The sequence below is a fragment of the Diadema setosum genome, chromosome 6 (assembly GCF_964275005.1).
Source record: "Diadema setosum chromosome 6, eeDiaSeto1, whole genome shotgun sequence".
NCBI lineage: Eukaryota > Metazoa > Echinodermata > Echinoidea > Diadematoida > Diadematidae > Diadema > Diadema setosum.
In genome coordinates, this window is record NC_092690.1 from 18518616 (window position 1) to 18542836 (window position 24221).

General features: G+C 37.8%; 1 protein-coding gene across 1 annotated transcript in view; it reads left to right on the forward strand.

Moving 5' to 3' along the window:
• The window catches only part of LOC140229595 (complement factor H-related protein 5-like), a gene marked incomplete at its 5' end in the record, with an annotated part of 197862 nt that overhangs the window by 39381 nt on the left and 134260 nt on the right, over nt 1-24221 (forward strand). The window contains 2 exon segments of the mRNA XM_072309840.1: nt 3260-3472; nt 4926-5153. Of these exon segments, the coding sequence (XP_072165941.1) occupies nt 3260-3472; nt 4926-5153 (441 nt within the window).

The window sequence follows — 24221 nt, forward strand, 5'->3', positions numbered from 1 at the left end:
GTGATGTATGCATATTTCCTTATGTCATTAAAATTCCATAAAAATGTCATTTGTGATTTATTGTTGTCTTGTTACAGAGTTGTTGCGAATAATATATTGTTCGGGGCCAATTGGTAGAATGGCTTAAATGTTTAACATTGAAATAATAAATACTGTCAAATATTAATCTGCATGTACTTTTTCCTTTAATTACTATTTACTTTTGCTATTTATTAATTTACCAAAACAGCAAAAGTACTTTAGTAGTTAAGGAATATTTGATATACATTCTATTTTTTAACTGCTAAACATGAATACATTTTACTTTCTACAAATAACATGTCAGTACTAGACCTTTATCATTTATAGGACATATTTACACAAGAAATAATTGTCATGAGTGTTGGGCTTTATTGCAATGTAATAAAGTTAAGTTTTTCATAACACAATTCAATATGACAACAATTTTTCACACAACAATACAATATGACAAAGAGCACTATGTTAAAGGAAATCTGGAGTATCGGTAATGGGTGAAAAATCTTTCAAAAGAGTTCCCACCTGTTTACTTCCCTCCTAAAAGCATCTTATGTTAATGTTGTTCCATGAAAATGATTAAACTAAAATATGCTGAATATTTGTAGAATTCGAAGTTAAAACATGGCGTTATTTTTTGTGTTCGCCACTCGGCAAATATCATTCTTTCATTACAGTCTCATATATGCTTTTCTGTGTTGCTACTTTGACAACATGGTTATATATTTTGAAATTTCTTTCAATTTAACATGTTCTCCAGTTCTCAACCAAATCAATGTGTACCAGAATGTCATTTTATGTTTCATGAGCAATAAAAGAATGATTTCTAGGCAGTGTCTGTCAAAATGAAATCAGAGTGAAGGTACTCCTTATTTATACCTTTAAACAGACTAGTGCATCACACCAGTCCATAGTGAACTACAATATCACAATCGATGTTTTCTAAGACAGTCCTTACTCTTGTGCAAAAGTACTCCACAATGTTGTCTAGACCATCTTATCATGCCATGCAACCGCTCCCGCACTGTTGAAGTAATACTTGAGCGTATCCCTCTGGCGTTTGGTAAGCTCAGTGTCCCTGTTTCCCCTGATGGGCCTGTCCAAATCCTCAGTGATGGCGGCAGTTCTTAAAGCTCCAGGGATGAGGTCGTGCTGGGTATCCTCCTGGTCCAACATGCGGACATCCAGTGCCTGATAGCGCTTCCGGATGAGGTTGTGCAGCATGATGGCAGCTTCACCGAGCAGGCGGACTGTGTTTGGTTCATGTCTCATCTGGCCAAGGAAGCAATGGAACCGCAAGGCCAGAATACCAAAGGCGTTTTCAACAACACGCCTTGCCTTGGACAGCCTGTAGTTGAAGATCTTCTGCTGTTGGTCAAGGTTACGACGGCCATAGGGTTTCATCATGTACGTCCTCATGGCGAAGGCATCGTCTCCCACGAAAAAGTGAGGCATAGGATGGTCGTCATCATCATGGGGTAGAGGAGCTGGATTTGGGATGCCTAAAGTGCCAGCATTAATGCACTCCTTCAGTTCACTGTTGTTGTAGATCTGGGCATGAGATTGATGGCCAACCCCACCCACATCGATCCACAGGAACTGGTATTTTGAATCTACGAGAGCCATCAGGACAACCGAGAAGAACTGCTTGTAGTTGAAGTAAAGGCTGCCTGAGTTCTTGGGCTTCTGAATACGGATGTGCTTTCCATCCAAGGCTCCCAGACAGTGAGGAAGATTCCATCTGGCTTCAAAATCACCTGCAACCTCAAGCCAGCCTTCATTGGTTGTGGGAAGGGAGATGACTTCTGCAGCATATTCATCCACTATCGCTCTGGCTACATCAGGGACAAACTTCTGGGTGGTTTCCTTGCCCACTCTGAAGTTGTAACCCAGCTTGGCATAGGTGGCCCCAGTGGAGAGATGGCGCAGGAAGACGCACAACTTGAGACCAGGGGGAATGACCTTCCTGAAGTGGGTGTCCTTCTGCAGGTGGGGTGTAAGCCTGATCAACAGCTCATCAAACATCTCTTGGGACAACCTGGTGTAGTTCCTGAACTTCCTCTTGTCATTCTCCCTCAGCTCATTCATGAGGGTATGGTACTGTCCACGTTCGGCCCTTAGCTGTGGGTGGAGCATGGGTCTAAACCACCATTTGTGCTTCCTTTTCTTCTTACGAGGCTCTTCTTCTTCAGGATTAGCCACCATAAGTTGATAGGCAGTGGCCACCTCAGCATCTCTCATGATCTTCTGATGGAGCAGCATCATCACTCCAACATTATCAAAAGCCTCGGACGTATGGAAATTGTAAATATTTAGTAGAGATTTTGTTCATACAGCAGCTTAGGAGGTTCTGAACCAGGTAGTCGATGGCCGATATTCATATAGTCGGCAAGTAGCGCAAAGTGACGGCAAGTTTAAACCAATTTTGCGACCTTTGGCACAAACTAATCACCAAGTGGCGCCCTTTAGGTAGTCGATGGCCGATATTCATATAGTCGGCAAGTAGCGCAAAGTGACAGCAAGTTTAAACCAATTTTGCGACCTTTGGCACAAACTAATCACCAAGTGGCGCAAAGTAGCCGTCCATCGGCGCAAATGGCGCCAACATGGTGAAATTTAGAATCAAATGGCCGTGTAATGGTGCGAACTGGAACACCATTTTGAAGCACGGCAGGTGGCATTTGGCGCACGCCATATGATACCCAGTTTATTCCACTTGGCGACACTCATGCCGAACACCGAGCATTACACCGATGAAAGGAGTTTTTGAGCTACTGTATTTATGACACCAGCTGTTTCAAGTATAATATAGATTTAATTTGTCTGCGAGAAATGTTTTAAAATATTCGTCATTGTATCTTTTCAGAAGAAGGGGGATGTTGTATAAGCGCGCACTATATTTATCATAAGTGTATGCATATTTAATGTATTCTATTATTGAGTGATACGGTCAGAGCCGCAGTCATTACCATGACGCTCGTTTGTGATAGTGGATTAAAGTTGTTATATTTATAGTTAAACAACTGTGTCCTCTGTTCATCATTGAATCCAGTCCACCATTACAACACATATGACTCATGGACTTTTTTTTCTAATGTCTAGGTCATGCACCATATGATTATTTGGTTTCTAGCTCATGCTTTGCGCGACTCGAGGGATGATCCCTTTTAAGCCAAGACACGTGTATCTTTATACACGATATTACAAATATTGATTGCGCTCTGTTTTGTTTTCTCTCTTTTAGTTGAGCTGGCACGATGTTCGCGACAAAATGAGCAAACAAGTGGCTTCACTGTGCTTCCGCTCAACGCCATCGCTACTTCTTTGCCTAGTACAAGCGAGGAATATGATCACGGCAGCGTGATAGTAGTCACGTGCTCCTTGGGCTATACTCCCAAAGAACAGGTCAGGATGGTCTGTGACGATGGGCAGTGGTCTGAGTCATGGCCAACATGTGGTGAGTCAGTTTGACCCTTTCTGTGTCAGGGGCTTTGGACAAAGCTTTGGGGTTGTTGGGGGCAGGGGCGGATCCAGGAAGTCCTTAAAGAGGGGGCGCCTTTACGAAAATACATGAGTATACTATACTCATATCTTATAGTCTGCTACATGAGTTCACTGCAAACGGTCACCTAATGGATCCTGCACAATAAGATCATTCATGTCCACAGGGACTGAAACAAAAATCGTAAGAAGTGGGTTAATTTTGATTTTTGGCCTCAAGAAAAAACAAACAATAAATAGCACGAGGAATGTTTCCAATATTCCTATTGAAAAACGTGATCTAAGGAATCGTCTTTCGGTTAGAGTGGATCTCAGGCAGACGAATTCACTTCAGTCTCTTCCCATTTACTACTGAAGGTATTCATAACACATCTATAAACGACATTAAAAGGAATGTATAGTATTGAATGAAGATGATAATTGGGCTTTTAACTTTTTGTGAGATACCAAGAAACATCTTATGAAATACTACTAAGCATACCATTCTTAGAGGAATTCAAAGTTTTGTCGATGAAAACCCGTTTTTGTTTTTAGGTGTTTTTTTAATGACTGAGAAATCCAGAAACAAAGTAAAACCATAGATCCTAAGGATCCATGGTAAAACAAAGCAAACGTAATGAAAGGTGTGTCCCATCTTTTATTATGATTGCTCTGTTTTTGCTATCTCAGTCATTTCAAAATCAATTTTTATCAAGTAAACGTTGAATTTCCTCAGGGAATTACATGCTCTTTCACATTCTATAATGGCTTTCTTATCTCACAAAAAAAGTTAAAAACCTGAAGTTTGGCCTAAACCCTAACTATAAGATCCCTTTAACATATTTTCATTACCAGTGCTTCTGATGTGCTCACAAAACTAGGATAGATTCTAAAGCATACTGCTTTTGAGATTTTATAGCTCTTTATAGCGACAAGATGTTCGTCTAAACAAAAAGAATATAAACAAACAATAATTTACGAGAATGCTTCTGAGTATTTAGAATAACCTCGACAAGTAAAGAACCAAACTCTGAACTATACACACTAATTCTTGAAAGAAATATCTACAGAGCATACGAGTATACAAATACACACATACACACACACACACACACGCACACACACACACACACACACACACTCTCTCTTTCTCTCTCTCTCTCTGTGTCCGCCTTCTTCATAATTTGCATTTATTCTACTAATTTCCGGGAAAGGGTGGGTTTTCTCAACCATCCACTCCTCTGTTCTTTCCTACTCAGTCCTTCAAGCACTTAAACGAAAATGTTTGGCAAAACGCAAACAAACAAGTAAAAAAAAAAAGCTTCGATTCCAAATATTCATGTTTGGTGTTATGGAAGGATTCCTTTCATGTTCATTTCAGTTATTTTTGGTCCTTTGTAGTACACTTTTTGTTTCTGTATGTTTTGCAGAGATTTTAAAATGCATGCCAGCCACAACACCTACTGGAAACTACAGCGTTACATCCTCGACATTTCCATACTCCCAAAGTACACCTTTGGCTGAAGGGTACACACATGGTGTAGACTTCTGGGTCAGCATCGAGTGCAGAGCAGGATATCGGTCTCAATCCACCCAAAGTCAGTACATATGGGTGTCTTGTCAAGACGGTGATTGGTCGCGACCGTGGCCGACGTGTGGTAAGAGAGATGCTCATGTCTTACAGAGTGTCATAGAAGACATAGAAATCTTGCGCGTGCTCTTGTTCAAGTTGCACTGGAGGAGGAAATACATGTGTGGAAAGAGGAATGCGCTCAATTCCTCTCAACTTTAATAAGAGAAAATGAAATCCAAGGTGATGGATATGAATGGGAATATGAGACATTTTGAAAAGCTAAATTATAGTGCCTATTAATTGATTGCTCAGGAAGGCAATAAAACAAAGCAATACTCTTTCTGTTTCTTAAGTTACTGATTTTTTTGTTCTATGTAAAATGATAAAACGACTCGTGTTTGGCAGGAAGAGAAGTTATCATTTTTCAGGAGGAATAAATCATTCTAATAGAAGAAAGAATGGTGATCTTTTTTTTTTCCTGTCATTGCAAAGAAGAATTCATTGTCGTGCCCATTTTTCTTTGTAAGAATACATGAGCCCGTTTGCTCTTCACAGAGAAGTAACATCGATATACAGCCTATATGATACAACTCGACTATTAAAGGATTATGATATGGTGGACCAATTAATTCTTGTACCAGACCCCTTACTCAGTCTATAGAAGGCCAGGTTTATCCTCTTTTCTAGAGATTTTCGAGCTGAGGCGCTAAGCGTCTGAATTTCAAGGGTGGGAAATGAAGTATGGTAAAAGATGCCATCAAAGTTCCCAGGAACACAGAGTTTGTTCAGCAATTATTAAAGATATGTTTAAAACTACGACAGATCTTTATTAACGATCGATAATATTGATCATAATCTCTGATTCACACTAGTCTTATCTTTATTTCTTTCAGTTGAGCTGGCACGATGTTCGCGACAGAGTGGGGTTGATATTGCAAACCAAAACTAAAAAGAAAGAAGGGTTAAGAATGCAGGGTGGAGAAAATAAAAGGTAATTTCATAAATATAAGACTTTAAATGATGGTAGTAGGTTGAAGCTGAAAGAGCTCCAAAGTGACGTCAAATATAATTCATCAAAAGAACAGGAATTTGGATTTGAATAGATAACTATGGAACCATGGGAACTATAGCTACTTACTTGTGCGTGTCTTTCACTATACACAGCGTGCTAAGCTGTTATGCAGCTGTCTCGAGCTAAATTTCTTCTTCACCTCCTGCAACAGTTGAGGCTAGATCATGTTCATCACGTGTCAATCAATGGGGTACCTAGACGGTAAACCCGGTATCGGAGCACGGTTACCCCCATTGAATGAATGTCAGTGTTTTAGTGACATGTGAGGATGAATATCGCGCACACCCTCCTCGGCCGTTGCACATAGTTTGCAGAAATAGCCACTTGTCTGTTTCCTGGCCCCAATGTGGTGATTATATTAATACACAGAACTGAAAAAAAAAATAGTTAATTGTCGATTTCTTTTATATCTTTATTCCGGTAAGGATGATTTGTGGAAGTCATGCCATGTGAAATATATTTTCAATCATAGATCTATTCTGATATCATAAGCGTTTCTTGACGTGTGGTATGAAAATGGTACAGACGGCACGACAAAAATAAAGAAAAAAATAATAGTTTCAACATGATATAGCTCAGGAAAAATCAAACCTTTGCTGAAAAATAGAAAAATGTGCAAATGAAATTAGATTGCAAGCTTTTATTCGAAGATCTTATTTAAAGCTGGAGGTATAGAGTGTGACAGTAACTTAAAGATTTTAATGGGTATAGTTATTATCACTCACAAATGCTTGGAATACATATAGGTAACAACGAAAGGGATTTTCGATGTAGGTTTCTCCCCCCCCCCCGGCAGTGGCAGAGCATTTGAAAAACAAAGAAACCTACTTGGGGGGGGGGGGGAGGGGGTGGGGGGTCAGGGAAAATTTAGTAATGATGCTCCGACAAGAAGCTCCATGCTCTGATTGTAATCAAGCTTACATCATTTCCTGTTTGACTTTGACTCTAGAAATAATCCAATCAAAAATAAACCGCTAGATAACATCTTCAAGATAGCTATAGATATTGTAATGTTAGAAAACATATTGCCTCCCGCCCCCGTAGTGAACAAGTCGTTGCATTAATCTTGATAATTCTGGTATGAGGGCTATCTCCTCCAGTTTGTGCGGGGGGGGGGGGAGGGCAAAATATTGCATCCAATTATCTTAAAGGGCAATTCCAGAACAGTTTAATATTAGCGTGTAAATAAAGAGTAAATTTTTCCGAGTACAACCAGTTCAATTTGATCAACATTTTATGAAAATTAAGAAACTTAAGAAACCCGAACAGTTTATGCATAAAAACCTGAAATATCCAGTTTTCCGTTCAATTTTAAGCACAATTATGCTTGAAACCCTGACATGTCTACTACGTGAGCAATATTATTGAGACATTAATGATAATGATAATAATATATATATATATATATATATATATGTACAATATACATATATACATATATAGACATACACATGTGTATGTATATATACTGTATGTATATATAATATTATATTTATATATATCGAAATTATGTTTGAGACTTTTGTTAAACAGCAGGAAAAAAAATGAAATTTTCGCCTTAGTCTTTTGAACGATCAACTGAAAGTTGAAAAGTGATGCCATCATCTACTCAATCTTTAACATATTTAATTATTCAATTCAATTTAACTGTTGAACTGTGAACTGTTTAGAAAACTTTAAAGGTCCTGTTTACCTTTGGGAGCAGTGATTTAAACAATGTTCAAGATATCACTTTTGATGCTTATGTGTAGGTCAGTAGTATCACAAAACATCCTACCATATAAAATTTTTGCAATAAAGCCCAAAATATAAGGAGATATCACTATTTTTATCATTAAACCATAACTGTAGACGGTTTAGCCTAGAAACATTTTTATCATAACTATTGTTCACATTTTGTATATTTAATGATTCTTAACATCGACTATACTGGTTCAAATTTTTACATTGGTTGTTTTTATCCCTAACTCACATTCTAGAACTGTTTTGAAGCACTAATGCTGGGTTTTTGTTTCAACTGCAAATGGTAAATTATGCCTTTAAGTTTGACAAATTTTCGCTGTTGTGTTTGTCATACTTTGCTATTTCCGTTCAGACAATCACAGACTACACCAACAATATTAGTGAACATGTTACTTTATTTTCGTCATCAGAAATTAACAGTTGACAATTAATTGTCCAGTTTTGTCGGAACTAAACGTACAGGATAGGTGTAAATCTTCTGTTAGCCAGAAAAAAAAAAACCTGAATAAAAGAAATAACGTTAACGATGCACATCGATCTAAGACGCCCCGACGCTGACCTGGAGTACTCACAGCCGCATTAAAATCGTGGATTTGCCTGCCCACTTGACTATAGTTAGCCTGTTTTTTAGTCGCATCTTTGGACAACAATAAACAAACAATCAATCAAACAAAACACTTATCATTTCATGAAAAGAATATTCCGTGAAAACTGTGTCATTGACGGCTCAAGATATTTAAAATCATTGGACTTGATGAGGAAGAACAGATTTGACATGTCACCGTCTTTCAACTATCAAAATCATCTCGCAAATATTTCATTGAGAAATAATTTGTCATGTCATGATCGTTAGCCCTGTTTACTCTTTAAGTGTGAAACAGCCTAGAATAAACAGCATTATTTTTTTAGTAAATAATGCCAAAGAGCGTCGATGCATACGGCAGTGAATTTCAACACAAAAGAGAAACGGAATTATTTCATAGAGCAAACTGCCAATGACAGACACTGCTAAACAAGAGTCGTAACACTGAATTCATCAATTTGTAACTGTGACTACTAATATTTTTAAATTTGAATTTGGAAAGTGTAATAATAATATATATGAAAAGTTTGTTTGCAAAAACGTAAAAGTCCATTTTTGAAGATTTTGAAGTACGGTATCTGTCATAAAATACAAAATAATACCTTTTTAACGATATATCGGTCACTACACATAAAGGTACATTTTTGAAATTATGGTCAAAAGAAGCAAACATTTTCTTATTATTCTCTTTATTTTTCTTGACCTTTAATCGCAAATATCTCCATTTGACAAATATGGACTTATCGGTTTTTGCAACAAACTCTTCATATATATAAATATATATATATATATATATATATATATATATACATGTATATATATTCACAATAATATAATATCATATGATAATAATATATATATAATTATAGGTTTTCCCGCCCAAATTCATCAGATTTGCATTCGATTTAACGATCTGGTCATTCTTGTCAAGTGAATTTGAATGATCACCGAGATCGGCATTTAGTATGATAACTATAGTTCATTCAATTTAATTTCACCAGCATGCAATTTCATAAGTTTCACCTATATTATTACCAGATGATATATCAAACCATCTAGTTTTTTTTTTTTTTTTTTGTGTGTGTGTGTGTGTGTGCCTTGAAGTACAGTATAAAAGTCACCAATTTCGTGTTCAGGGCATTTCCATTGACTACCCGTTGAAAAGTCACGTCAAGTTGGGCGAAAAAAAAAAAACTTTTCTCCACAATGTGAAAAAGGCCATGCTGTAAAGATATCTGCATGTTGTTAATGGATTAGATTGTAAAGTCCGATGCCGTGAATGCAATGTTTGTGATTTGACACCTTGTTTCTTTGATACAAATAAACTCGCATGCAGATGGGCCGAGAAAATGAAATACGAGACAATACGGGTAATTATGACAGACCTATTTTGAAGAGTGGTGCAGCTGTGCTAAATGGTGGTTTCACACTTTCCGAGGCATACTCCTCCAAATGATGCTTTGATTTCACTCAGTAGATCAAGTCCTTCTCTTTTATTTGACATAGTAAAGCTTTACCACATTTCCGATCAAATATGATATCACTGTGGACAGTTTTTCATACCACTCTCTGTTTTTTTTTTTTTTTTTAATACGTGAGTATTCCAAATATTCGGAACAAATTTTAATTTTCTACACCAGCTTTATATTCAAAAGTGAAAGAGTGTTGTATATCTAGATTAATAAGAAAGATAGTTAGCTACTTTGCATGGCTGTATTGCAAATAAACAAAGTGGTAACAGGACTGATGGTATAAAAGGTAAGACTCTCTCTCTCTCTCTCTCTCTCTCTCCATCACGACAGTGAGACAACAGATACCCTGCTTGGTGCCGGAGAGTGAAGGCGATATCTCAATGAAATTCTTTTTGAATGGTGAAGAGACAAGAGAGCTCCACCCACGTGATTTGGTCCCCGGTGGATCCTTTATGGTAGCCCGGTGCAGTGACCCAGGGAAACATCGGCTGCTCGGCGACTCCCGCAGGCAATGCGACTTTGGCGAGTGGCTCGGGGAAGCACAGAGATGTGGTAACTTAATAGCAGGAAATATTCTATGCTAGTTGCTGCGTATACAAGACATTGTCGTTTAACTGAAAATGATGACTATAGAAAAAAAACACACACATAAAACCATATACAATGTGTATGGTAAATCATTACATCCAAATAGATTACGGGACAATGTTCAGGGCTACATCTTGTGCATATCCTGCATGAACCTTAGCTCACCTCATTTCATTTCACGTCTACTGTTTTTTTTTTTTTTTTTTTTTTTTTTTTTACATTTTGCCTTATCCACGAAATATTGCCAGGGCTTCTCCCCATCCGTCAATAGTCAAAATTTAGTTCTGTTTTTTTCCTTATTTTTATCTTTTTTTAATTAAAACATATTATATTAGCTAGTGCATTGCCAAGTAGGCCATCTTTCCTTTAAATTTCAGTGATATCATTCAGTAACATATTTTTCAATTTAAGTGAATGATTATGATGAAAGTTTTGTACAGACGGAAGCCCTTCTTCAAAATATTTGACAGATTACCACACATTATAGCAATCCACGTATCGGGCACCTACCTACTTAGCCTTTCAGTCGATAAGATGAAAATAGATGGAAAGTGAATGGTTCATTATTGTCTGCATAAGACATCCCTTGTAAAAAAAAAACAAAAAAAAACAAAAAAACACAAAAAAACCGTTGTTTTGACGTAAGGTAAAACCATAGTTTTACAATGGATCCATCGTAAGTTTGGAGAAATATATTTTTTCACAATTGCTTTGCTGTTTGATGAATAATGATCAATAATTAACACAATAGAATCTTCAAATAAAGAGATGATATAAAAATATTTTCAGTAAATTACCTGGAGCAGAACAACAATTCTATCTTACAATTCATATACATATGTATTATGATACAGTATATTTGTAAACATGAAAATGAACCTGGACTCTGAAACAGGAGAAAATCAATTCTCCATTATTTTTCTTTTAGCTATAGCCTAAAAATATGTATTTGTTTAATAAATACTTTATTTTCTGCAAATCAATGTACATAAATTACATAATCAAGAACATGGGAAACATACAAAGTATATTTGAAACAGAGTCGTTTGACTTGCATAGACAACGATATAAAAGGAAATTAATGATATGATATTACAGTATGCATGTCTATGCAGCAGGGATTACAATAACAATATTATATTTAAGAAGCGATAATGCAGAGGGCCGCCATTGTAAGCATTGCTTGAAAAGATGGCCCGCCCGAGGAAAAGGTAGGGACGTACTAGACTCGTAACAATATAAATTCTGCTGCGAAGATAGCAGGGGAAAATAAACTCTGATGTGTGATGGTGGTGAATGTGCGTGCAAGTGCTTGAAAGTGCACAGGGGCAGATAGGCTGGAATTTAGAATTATAGAATTGTCTGCTGAAAGATGGAACGACATGCGATGTTGCTATCGGGAGACAAACATGAGTCATATAAATTATTCGTGCTTAATTCGTATTTGAAGTATACTGTCACTAAACTATGCTTCTTTAAGTTTACTTTGAATGAAAACAAGGAGGCACACTGTTTCAACTCCTCAGGAAGAGTGTTCCATGTATCCGGACTGTACGTGATGTCTAATCGACTTTTGAGCAAGTAAAAGCTTTGGATTACTTAAATGAAAATCATATAAGTAAAAAAAAAACTGACTTCCATGTGTGTGTTAGTGGATGGGTGCAGATTGTGTTAATTGATTCACTGTTTAATAAAAGAAGCTATACGTAGCAACGAGTAGGTTGATGCTCTTACCAGCATTGACTCTCACACAGCCAAAGCTCTCCCAACAACACATATCGAATACACTATGGCCAAATTCAGGAAACCAAACAGTCCCAATATTTATGGCCTATCATGTGTATTCCTCTGAACATGCAGAAGTCAAACATTGCCCAATTTGATGCGCTTTTTCAGTCAAAACTGATTGACTGGAGTTGACTGTACTGTTATTAGCATTTAAAGGCACATAGACCCGGTGGTTTGCTGGAATGCGTACACGGGCGCACGGCACAAGTTTCCTTCAGAGACCTATGCTATCGACTCCTCTTTATCGTTAGCGCATAAGCTTTGACCAATTTCCATAAGTCCGAAGAAGTCCAATCCACTGTAGTCAGTGGTCCGATGACAGTTTGGCTCATGATTCGGCTGATGATGACAGCTTTATTTTTTTTTCTCTGAAGTCATACAACTAAGCATGCACCGTGGCATTCGAATTCTACGGACTGTCTGACAGGCAAGAGAAGACAACGAAGGCAACATTATATACCTAGCAACACCTACGCGCTTTACTCTTAACTACAGCTCAATTTCAGCAGTCTTCGTATCAATGCTAATGGTGATCGGCACTCTCATCCAAAAGCGCCGCAGCAACTACCGGGTCTAGGCACCTTTAAAATAAGAAAGTACACAAGGGTAGAAACAGTCAATTATAATTATACATTCAAAAGTTATTTTTTCAGCAGCTGGGTGTGAGAAGTCAAAGTGTCATACAAATATCACAATATTTCCCACTTACGAAAATGTAGGTTCACGTAAACAAATCAAAGAAGACAATGTACTCTTACTGAACCTCAGTGAACAAATAAGACCGTATCCGGGCAATTACCCCCAGAGGGCAATTACATTCCCCCCCCCCCCGCTAAATACTGGTTAGTGGTAAGGTAAGACTTAATATTAGGGTTAGGTTTAGGGTTAGGAGTTTGGGTTATTCAAAGGATAAGGTTCAGGATTAGGATTAGGATTAGGGCCAGGGGAACGATCCGTAGTAATTGGCCAGGGGGTAATTGCCCTAGACCCCAAATAAGACATAGGAATGCACATTTGCTCACTTTGCTGTTACGATTGAAAAGTAGCTTTATTGCTTCATGAGCAGCATGTGACTGTAGGTCTGGCTTTAATTGCCCGTCACATGATTTAAAACTATAACAATATCACCTGAAAAGTTTTAGTTGGATCATTAAATACAGTGTACATTAGTGCATGTTTGATGTACATGATCATTTTTAGCTTTGTATAGATAATACAAATTTGGACTTCAGTGACACCAGGAGCACTGAACGGGTGCACGTCACGAGACCGACACCCACGAGTCATACAGCCCACAAGTTATACAGCTCACAAGTTATACAGCCCACGAGTCATACAGCTCACAAGTCATACAGCCCACCAGTTATACAGCCCACGAGTTCGACACTGAGTAAATAAAGCCCACGAGTTCGACATCAAGTAAAATAAGCCCAGGAGTTATACGGCTCACGAGACCGACACTACGCACAAAAGGCTCATGAGACCGACAGTAAGCAAACAAAGCCCACGAGACCGACACTACACTTAAAAGGTCCACGAGACGGACGCTACGCATACAAGGCTCACGAGACCGACATGACGCAAAAGAGGTTCACCAGACCGACACTAAGCAAAGAAGGCCCATGAGACCGACAGGATGAGCAGCGCCACCTATAGACCAATGCATTGTATAGGGTGTCCTGATAATAGCATAGGAAGATATTAATGAGAGATGGAAAAGAAGAGTTGGCATCTCCGGCAGGGTGTTACCCCATCAGTTGCCCCCCCCCCCCCCCCCCCCCGAAATGATCAAGATCTTTAATTGTGTTTGCATGGGTGTGTGTTTGTGAAGAAAAAAAAAATGAACAAAGTACAGTAAAAGTGTGTAACAGATCTTTCCACACTAAACCTGCGAGGGTGTTGATTTAGTATTAATTAAAAACAAAAAATAACGTAATCGTCTATTAAGGTAGCGTTAGGGATTTGGAAAAAACCAGATGCATCCATGAAAACAGCTATTGTTTTTCACGATAAAATGTACTGTTCGGAGAATAACACAAGCCACAAAATTGAGGTGAATCCCTGCGATATAAACGTTTTAATCAGTAGAATTACATTATAGTTACAGAGAAAATTACAAATAGATCTTACTGCAAAACGTCAAAGCAGGAGGGTAGAATATATAAAATAGAATCAGCAACTAGTGAATCGGGAAAGAGAAGAGGTAAAATCTATATCTTCTCCATCTTCTAGCTAAAAACTGGGAAAGCCTATTAAAAATAGCACGATGGCATTATCAAAGCTCTAAAATCATTCCTTACATCGTTATTGTCCTCTTTTAAATTCATTTGTGTGTTTTTTTGTGTGTCTCTTTTTTGGGGGATGAAGAATACTAATTCTTTTTTGGGGCGGGGGTAAGAAGAATACAATTAAATTTTTCTACTTGATAACAATGTCGCTCCCTGACACACTTGCCCCCCTCCCCAGAAGTATGTAGAAAGACATAGTTGATGACGTTCATAATTCGTCGGTGTTTTCACGAACTGACGCTATTTCGATTTTGGTCAAAATTTTCAAAATCGAGATATTGGTACCAAATGAAAGTGCTTTCAAAACTCTACCAAATCCCAAAATTTTAGATCACAAAATTAATTATTCTTGATTTTATCAAAGAAAGAAAAAAACGACGGTACTCGAAATATCGAGAAATTGAGAAAAAGGAGTTTCACGAACCGACGCACGAAAGATACACCGGTTCGTAAAACCCGAATTGCTACGGTGAAGAGCAATGCGGGTTTTACGAACCGTCGCAGTTGCATTACTTTGAGCTTTGTTCAACTTACTGGCCTAGAATTAGGTTTTGGCCCTAATCCAGATCTCAGAGTGAGAACCAAACCTTCTGAAAGATGAATGACGACCTAAGCCAGTCCACTGTCCACGAGTGAAGTGAATGGTAAGCTATAATCCTATTAAAATCTAACTATACACAGCCCAGTCGCTGTACATGGTACGTCGCGACAGGGCTGTACGCGCGCGACCACCAATCACTGGGAGAGGCGACGTAATCGTACACGATAGCTTTGACTTTTGATACTTACGATCATTTTTGTCACCTCAAACTCATCGAGTATACTCTTCAATATTTACTCTACATCTGATGCTATATATATTCAAATGTACGTAATGAAACTTACCGAAATTGATCATCATATCCAGCATGTCCACACCGTACACAATCTTTCACGCCAGGCCAAGCTCAGATATCGGGTGGTCACGTGATGTGAATGCCCTTTCAAGCAGCGTACGCACGGTTACTAGTATAAGGTATACAGCTATAAACTGTACTGGGTTATTGTGTCGCAGACGCCAAGGTTTGTTCGACACTTTCAACGCACACGCGCTCGCTCTGGAGCACATCCGGTCACGCATGCGCATAAGTCAAGGCGCCATTTTGAATCCTGCAACGACGAAGCCCGGCGGTCAGGAATTGCGCCAGAAAGTGTCATTTATTTGTTCCACGGACTTATCGCAAGTGGTCTCCATGGACCCAGTGTGGCGAACTATTCTTCTGTAGCATTTAACGTGAGTAAAGTATTCTGTTTAAAGGAGAAAAGTATACATGTTCCTAAGTTTTGTAGTTGTGTTGAGGTTCCTCACTTCGAGGCTGCATGCCGTGCGTGTCAGACGCTGTTTTCGCATAGCGTAACAGTGTCTGGTCGGGCTAATTAAAATCATGCTCAAAATAAGTTTCAGTTGGACTACCATAACCATTAATTGCGGTAGTGTGTAGTCCCATGTATTCAATCGCGTGATGCTTATGAAGCCTAGTCTGTAAACGCCATACAATTTCAAATTAGATCCCAAATCATATTATTTATTGTTTCTTTTCAACTTATGTCGTTACTTCTGAGACTACTGAGTACTGTAGTCGTAACGTCTGTGTGCAAGACATGCAGATTGCAAGATTTCAAAGTCTCGAAGACACTAAAAGCCTTGACTTTTGAGTTGAAAATGAAATCATGAGATTGACAAAGTAGTCCTAGGCGTACTAAACTAAAAAAAAAAAAAGATAAAAAGTCTAACAGTAAAACTCAAAGGAAGAGTAAAGAATGAAGTTAGACATGTTAGACTTTTACTTTCAAGTCTAACTATTAAGTCTAAGTTAAGACTTTACTTGTAATACCAGTTACTAAAACTAAGATCAGCTGAAGTCTAAGACCAAGTCAAATTAACACAGTTCAGAGCCATACCGGTAGTCTAGCTCTAGATCTACATCTAGACTAGTGGTAATAGTAGGTAGAGTCCACCCATTTTTTCCCCCAATCTTTACTGGTCCATTCCTGAAAAAGTTACTGGTCAGTGTCCAACAGTGATTTTTCCTGGTCAGGGACCGTCGGACCAGTGCCAGTGTGCAGCGTTGGTGTAGATGTCATCTATGACAGTATGTGGTCTAGTGATACTACCTAAACACTACGAGTACTCTACAGGTTAGGTGGCTTTCCTGTACAGTGCAGTGTTAAAGTATACTTGTGAATTCAGCCGTAGTACCGTACTGTGTGTAGTGTATGTCTAACGTTAGTTCGAGTGGAGTACCTAAGCACAGCGGGATCATCCCACGAGACCGACACCCACGAGTCATACGGTCCACGAGACCGACATCAAAAATAGGTCCACGAGTCATACAGCCCATGAGTTATACGGCTCACGAGTCATACAGCCCATGAGTTCGACACTAGGCACAAAAGGCTTACGAGACCGACACTAAGCAAAGAAAGCCCACGAGACCGACACTACACAATTAAGGCTCACGAGACCGACAGTACGCAAAAGAGGCTCACGAGACCGACACAAGGCAAAGAAAACCCACGAGACCGACACTATAGGCAAAGAAGGTTCACGAGACCGACACTAGGCAAAGAAAGCCCACGAGACCGACACTAGGCAAAGAAGGCTCACGAGACCGACAAGATGAACAGCGCCATCTACATGTCAATTACAAATATGTACCTTTACAGGGTGTTCCATAAAGGGGAAAATTACATACTGGCCTTTTGAGCGTAATGTCGAACTCATGGGCTGTATAACTCGTGGGCTTATTTTACTTGATGTCGAACTCATGGGCTTAATTTACTCAGTGTCGAACTCGTGGGCTGTATAACTGGTGGGCTGTATGACTTGTGAGCTGTATGACTCGTGGGCTGTATGACTTGTGAGCTGTATGACTTGTGGGCTGTATGACTCGTGGGTGTCGGTCTCGTGACGTGCACCCAGCACAGCGGTGGGGCTTTTTTCCCCTAAAACTTGTGAATGTGGCCCAACCAAATGGCGTTTATATATTTACGCTTGATTGATAGTGATACAGTGGCGCTGTCGATTTCCACAGCAGCCATACATAATCTTTTGTCCTTTCTTCTTTCCTTTTTTCCCTTTGTTCTTTCACTCTTTTTATTCTTGGAATCGAAGGACTTCCTAAGAAATGTCCCTCGCCTGATTTAACTAGGACTCTTGAGTCCTGGTAAACCTAACCTTACCGAGTAACCGTTAACGTTTGTTAGGCCTAACATAACAGTAACACTGACTTAGCCCTGTATTGACTTTGTCTTTGGCCGACTTACTGAGATGGCGAGTCTCACTCTTTAACGTTAGTCTAAACGTAGTCGCTAGATCTGTCAGTGTCAGTGTCACCGGTTATTGTATATGGTGCCATCTCTAACGTACTTTAACAAGTTGATGTTAGTTATCTATGTCAACTTGCTGATTTAGTAATAGCGGTACTGTCATCCTGTTGGACATCGCCGAAATATCATCCGTGACAAGTTAATTTCGTGTCACAAAGACAAAAGTTGCCAAGATCTAATAGTATTAGATGTCTAGATTTAGATGTAGTCTAGATCTAAGTAATATGAAATCTGTGTAACTTAAAAGTGAAAGGTCTAGACTTCACTTAGTCTATAATTAGACCAGACATTCATTAGGCAAAGGCCTATTTAGTAGATTATTCTTATTCTATTTTAATGTCAATTCCTGCTAACTCGCCACGTGTTATTCCTAAGGCCAAGGACTTCCGGGTTAGTGATTTTTTTTGGTGATAAATACCAAACAGCAGACGTGTTTCATTTGCATTCTTGCACAGACTTCATGAAAATATGTGCAGTATCAAAGAGATATGATGCACATGACAATGCCACTGTTTTATAGGTGAATGGTTAATACCTTTAAAAGCTGAATGATAATGTAGAGTCTAGGTCTAATTAAGATGATACAGTCTCTGATAAGAAACAGGTTTGATTGTCGTAGACTGTTTCCCAAATGCAGGTAGTAATATTCAGCTACTTCAATGCAATGCCTTGTTTACAAGTACATGTAGATTTATATTCATGTGAATGATAATTCAATCTCTACATGAGACTTACTAAGTGCTAGACATAAGATCTTGCATCATTAAAATGTGTAAATGACGAGACAATTTGAATATGGATCAAAGACGAACAGCAGTATATTTTGACATTCTTTGATCCCTGCATAGGCCTACCATTTTGTTTTATGTTTAATATAAATAGAGCAAAATAATTTCAACTTCAGTTTTGTTGGCTGATTTTTTTTTCTTCTCAAAATTAAAGTTGTATCTTGTACCATGATGTTTGATTTTAATCAAAAGTTCTTAATTTCTTTCTTTTCTTTCAGATGACGGGTGCCATGTTTTAGCGAAGAACTGGACTGTCTCAGAAAAGAAAAGAAAAAGTACAGGGTCGTGTACATCATCAACGGATGTGAATACAATGGTAATTAGAGTCTAGGTCTAATCAAGATGTTAAAGTCTCTGATAATAAAGAAGTTTGATTGTCGTAGACCGTTTCCCAAATGCAGTTAGTAATATTCAGCTTTTTCAAAGCAATGCCTTATTTACAAGGACATGTAGATTTATTCATGTGAATGATAATTTAATTTCTACATGAGACTTACTAAGTGCTAGACATAAGATCTTGCATCATTAAAATATGTAAAAGGCGAGACAATTTGAATTTGCATCAAAGACGAACAGCAGTATTTTTTTGACATTCTTTGATCCTGTATACCATTTTGTTTTATGTTTAATATAAATAGAGCAAAATGATTTCAACTACAGCTTAGTTGGCTGATTTCTTTTTCTCAAAATGAAAGTTGTATCTTGTATCATGATGTTTGATTTTAATCGAAAGTTCTTAATTTCTGTCTTTTCTTTCACATGACTGATGCCATGCAGTAGCGAAGAGCTGGACTGTTTCAGAGAAGAAAAAAAAAGTACAGCATCGTGCTTATCATCAAGGAATGTGAATACAATGGCTTGGGAAAGAAGACAATCTACAGATAGGATAGAAGGGAGAACTTGGGATGAAGGGCGACAACATAAGGACGGTATATCTACATTAAAATGTGATTGTAAAGTGGAAACATGAAAGAAGATTCTAAGATTGAAGGTGAAAACATGCATTCCATTCTGTGATGTCGTAATTACAATTTTACTACACTTTAATAACACTACTGAGAGACATTTATATCAAGGCAAGCTTCATGTGGATATGGAATGTTAGATTTTCTTTAAGTGTTCATTGGTATGTATTTCATGATAATAAATCTTGAAGGTTTTGTGTGGTAATCATAACCTTGTGATACATCTTGATAAATTTCTAAGTGCACATTGGCAATATTCAGATGATGCTGTAATCAGATGAAGTTAGATGGTTGAATAATCATTGCATAGTTGTAATAGTTATCGACTGAGGATTAACATGCCCTTCACTGATTTATTTTTCGTAAACGGTGATAATTGCGAGAGTCAATCTAAATTGTCGGGGACATAACCAAATGTGTCACACTGTCAAAATGTGTATATCAGAAACTTTTAGCTCGCTGTACGAATTTTCACAGAAAACAGATTTATGAGAGTCACAAATGGTAGCTTAGACCCATTAACAAAAAGTTCCAGCTTCATCTTCAACCATGTTCATGATACATGTTCATCTACATTTTGCAAACATTCTGAATGTTGATTGAGACATGTTATACATGTATGTATTTTTATGAAATTAATGCAACAAATAATCAAATATGCATCTCTGCTAGATGATAATATTAATCCAGTTAATGACATACCAAACTCACCTCAAACTGTAATTCATTCTATTCTCCTTTATTCTTTTATTTATTATTTTGTTGTCTTCAACCCACTTTGAATGTGTTACGTATGATTCTTATAAACATGGGAAATGCACTCCATATAACTGATAGGACTTATAACAAATTGACATAATTATTCAACCATCACTAGACAGTTCTGTTATGAGATGTTCTTTATTTAACTAAAATTGTAAATTATGATACGTGTATGCTCCCATGCAAACTCACAACAAAATACAGAAATATGATTTCTTTTAATAATAATTCATTATGTCTCTAAATGTACAATTAAACAAAGTGATTACAAAAAGGATGTCAAACATTGTTTATTAAAATAATAGATTATTCATTTGTCTCCATCCGTAGTAACACATGCAACTGCAGTGTGCAGTTTGTGGGCTGCTGTGAAAAAAAAAAAAAAAAAATCACAGGCAGCCCAAGCGGGATTCGAACCCACGACCTCCGGATTACTAGACCAGCGCCATAACCACTAGACCACCGGGATGCCCTAGCACTACCTTTAGACATGAATGATTAAATATAGAAGGGCTTGGGGCGCTTCGAAGTTAACTGCTCTTATTAAATATGCACATGTCATTTGCAACTCGACTAAAGATGATTAAACGCAGTGAAATTATTACTTTAAATAATATTCATAATCTGTTTTTTTTTTTCTTCAACAGCTTGGGATGTACACTTCATACACTGTATCGGTCTACATTTCGCCTACAATATGGAATTCTTTACTTCGAGACGTTTGTTTTTTACAAAAGAAAATTAAGAGTCCTTTAAAGGTGCTGTAAAACAGTGGCGTGTTTTTTTTTTTTTTTTTTTTTGGTCTTTTTTTTTTTTTTTTTTTTGGGGGGGGGGTCAAATTAGCCTTGGCCCCTCTCCACCGTCCTTTTTTTTCCCCCTTTGGCTGTATTTTTTTTTTTAGTCATCACATGAAAATTCGTCTGCATCCACCCCGTAGTTTTGCTGATGACCTTTCTTTTTAATTATCTTAACCACACACAATTTTGGCCGAATTTCCCCACCCCTCTTGTGAATTTGCTAGCACACGTGTTTATAGTACTGGTGGATTAAGGATTCGGAGGGGGGGGGGGTCGACCAAAATTTCTCTTTTCTCATATGTAACAAGCCTACGGGGCGAAAGGCTGATATTATGGGCTTTCTACACACATTTTTAGATGCTAATTATTGGTTAATATGAGCACGATCATTTATGTTGTGATTATGTTGTGATGTATGACTTCTATTAGAGACTTAATTGGCTTGGCACTCCTTACATCGACCTATTTTAGACACACATTTCCTTCTCTCTCTCTTGCTTTTTCTCTACTGTCCTGTGAATAGTGTAACTACATGTACATGCAGTACCTCTTCTCTTTTGTATGATATACTGTAATACATCAAGTTTCCATCTGAGCATAATGTGTGTTGCAGCACTCTCAAGCTTCATGCATATGCAGCAACATCTTTTTATGTTCATATACATAATTATGCTTGATATATTAATTTGAGAATGTTATCCTTTCTTTTGTATATGTTCCGTCCGCACTCTATAGATGTAAATGTACATTGTAAGATTTGGTGCGCATGTTCGAACTGTGTTTCTCTTTTTGTGAACACACAAGAACTGATGTAATAATGAACTTGAATTACGCATATTCTTTAATATTGATTCCATCTCCATTTGCCATTAGATATTTATTGATTTATGGAGCTCTTCCACTATTGTTATCCTTCCCATTGTCATTACTCATCTCTGAATAATTCAAATTTGATACTTTATTGAGAACCTGTTTCTTCGATTACATAATGTACCTCTTCAATATATTGCTGCAAAAGGCATAATAAAACATGACCATTGTTATATATTTAAAATGAAGCTTGAAATTCTGATAATTTTGATATTTATGTATTTTTAGGAGTTTATCAGTTTCGAAGAGTGCATGCAGGATGAGTTTTATGTTTTTATATGATCAAGTGCAGCTATCAAAGAATCTGTTGAGCAGGAAAGAGAAAGATGGAAAATGAGGAATTATGAGTGAATTCGCATGCAAGCCAAATGACAATAATGACACCGATAAAAATTGTGACAAAGTAAAAGTCACAAATAATGTGGAATAATAAGAAATAAAGAAATTAATAGATTATTTCAGAGAAAGAAATAACAGAGTGCATGAGTATGAAAGATGAGTAAATGCAAGTAATCATTACTGACTGGCACATCTTTTTCCCTATATTTAGCGGTATCCTTCATCTTAGAACATTCATAATTATTATGAAAGAAGTGAAATGAATTTGAATTAAAAATTATGTGAAAAATATGGAAAGTTAAAAAAGTAAAAAAAACAACAACAGTAAAAAGTAAAAAAATATGAAACACATTATACCGAGTACATATTAATTACCAAATGATAAATGTCCACATGCAAAAGTGTTGAATAATATATCCACACAAAAAAGGAGGGGGGAGGGCAAAGAAATCTTTGGAGCGATCAACGACAGCTCTAATAATAATGCTAAATGAAGATGAAAACAAGGACAACACGCTTTTTAGAACAATTAACTGGCTTATATTATCATCTTAATTATCACCTAATGTATTATAATCATCACAATAATCATTACATGACAATTAATTTCAATTAATAAGGTTATTGTTGACAAGCAGGTATAGCCCTAATAGTATTTGTATGTAAACACATACGAAAATGAAATAGCGACGGTTCGTAAATACACGCGTATTGCACGTTACCTATTGTGCAGGCCCTACAGCGCGGGTCTCACGAACCGGCGTAATACAACTTACGTCGGTTCGTGAGACCCGCGCTTAAGTACATAACCTATGGTGCGCACAAGAAACGATGGATTTACGAACCGACGTAGTGAGTTTGAAGACAGAAATATCGTAATTCTTTTGAATTCACACTAGAATTACACTATGGATAGGAAGAACAACTTCCACTCTCATCACCCTGTCAAAATTTTCACACACAAGACAGGAAAAGTCATTGAAAACGTTGTCTAAAACTTGTGAGATCTTTAAACGCGATTTTCTCAGAATTGCATTTTCGCTCAAAAACGAAATAGCGTCGGTTCGTGGTAACACCGACGAATTATGTAGATGGTCACCATCTTTCAATTGATAGTGTTACGAAATTACACCCGCCAGTATGTTATTTTTCCGTTCATGGAACACCCTGTACAGGTGATAGACATGTACATGGCGCTGTTTATCCCGTCGGCCTCGTGGGCCTTCTTTGCCTACTGTCGGTCTCGTGGGCTTTCTTTGCTTAGTGTCGGTCTCGTGAGCCTTTTTAGCTTAGTGTCGGTCTCGTGGGCCTTTTTTGCCTACTGTCGGTCTCGTGGGCTTTCTTTGCTTAGTGTCGGTCTCATGAGCCTTTATTGCTTAGTGTCGGTCTCGTGGGCTATGTTTGCTTAGTGTCGGTCTCATGAGCCTTTTGTGCGTAGTGTGGAACTCATGGGCTGTAATGACTCCTGAGCCGTATAACTCGTGGGCTGTATGACTCATGGACCTAATATTGATGTCGGTCTCGTGGACCGTATGACTCGTGGGTGTCGGTCTCGTGGGATGCCCCTACAGAACAACAGAACAAAACAGCATTAAAAAAAATAAAATTATCGAGCAACCAACAGTCCTGACATGAGAGCATACATGCACACTTGTACATGCTTTGAAAGCTCTTCTTGTACTTCTATTGTCCAAGACTATTCAGCATTAAGCTTTAGTGCAACTTATTT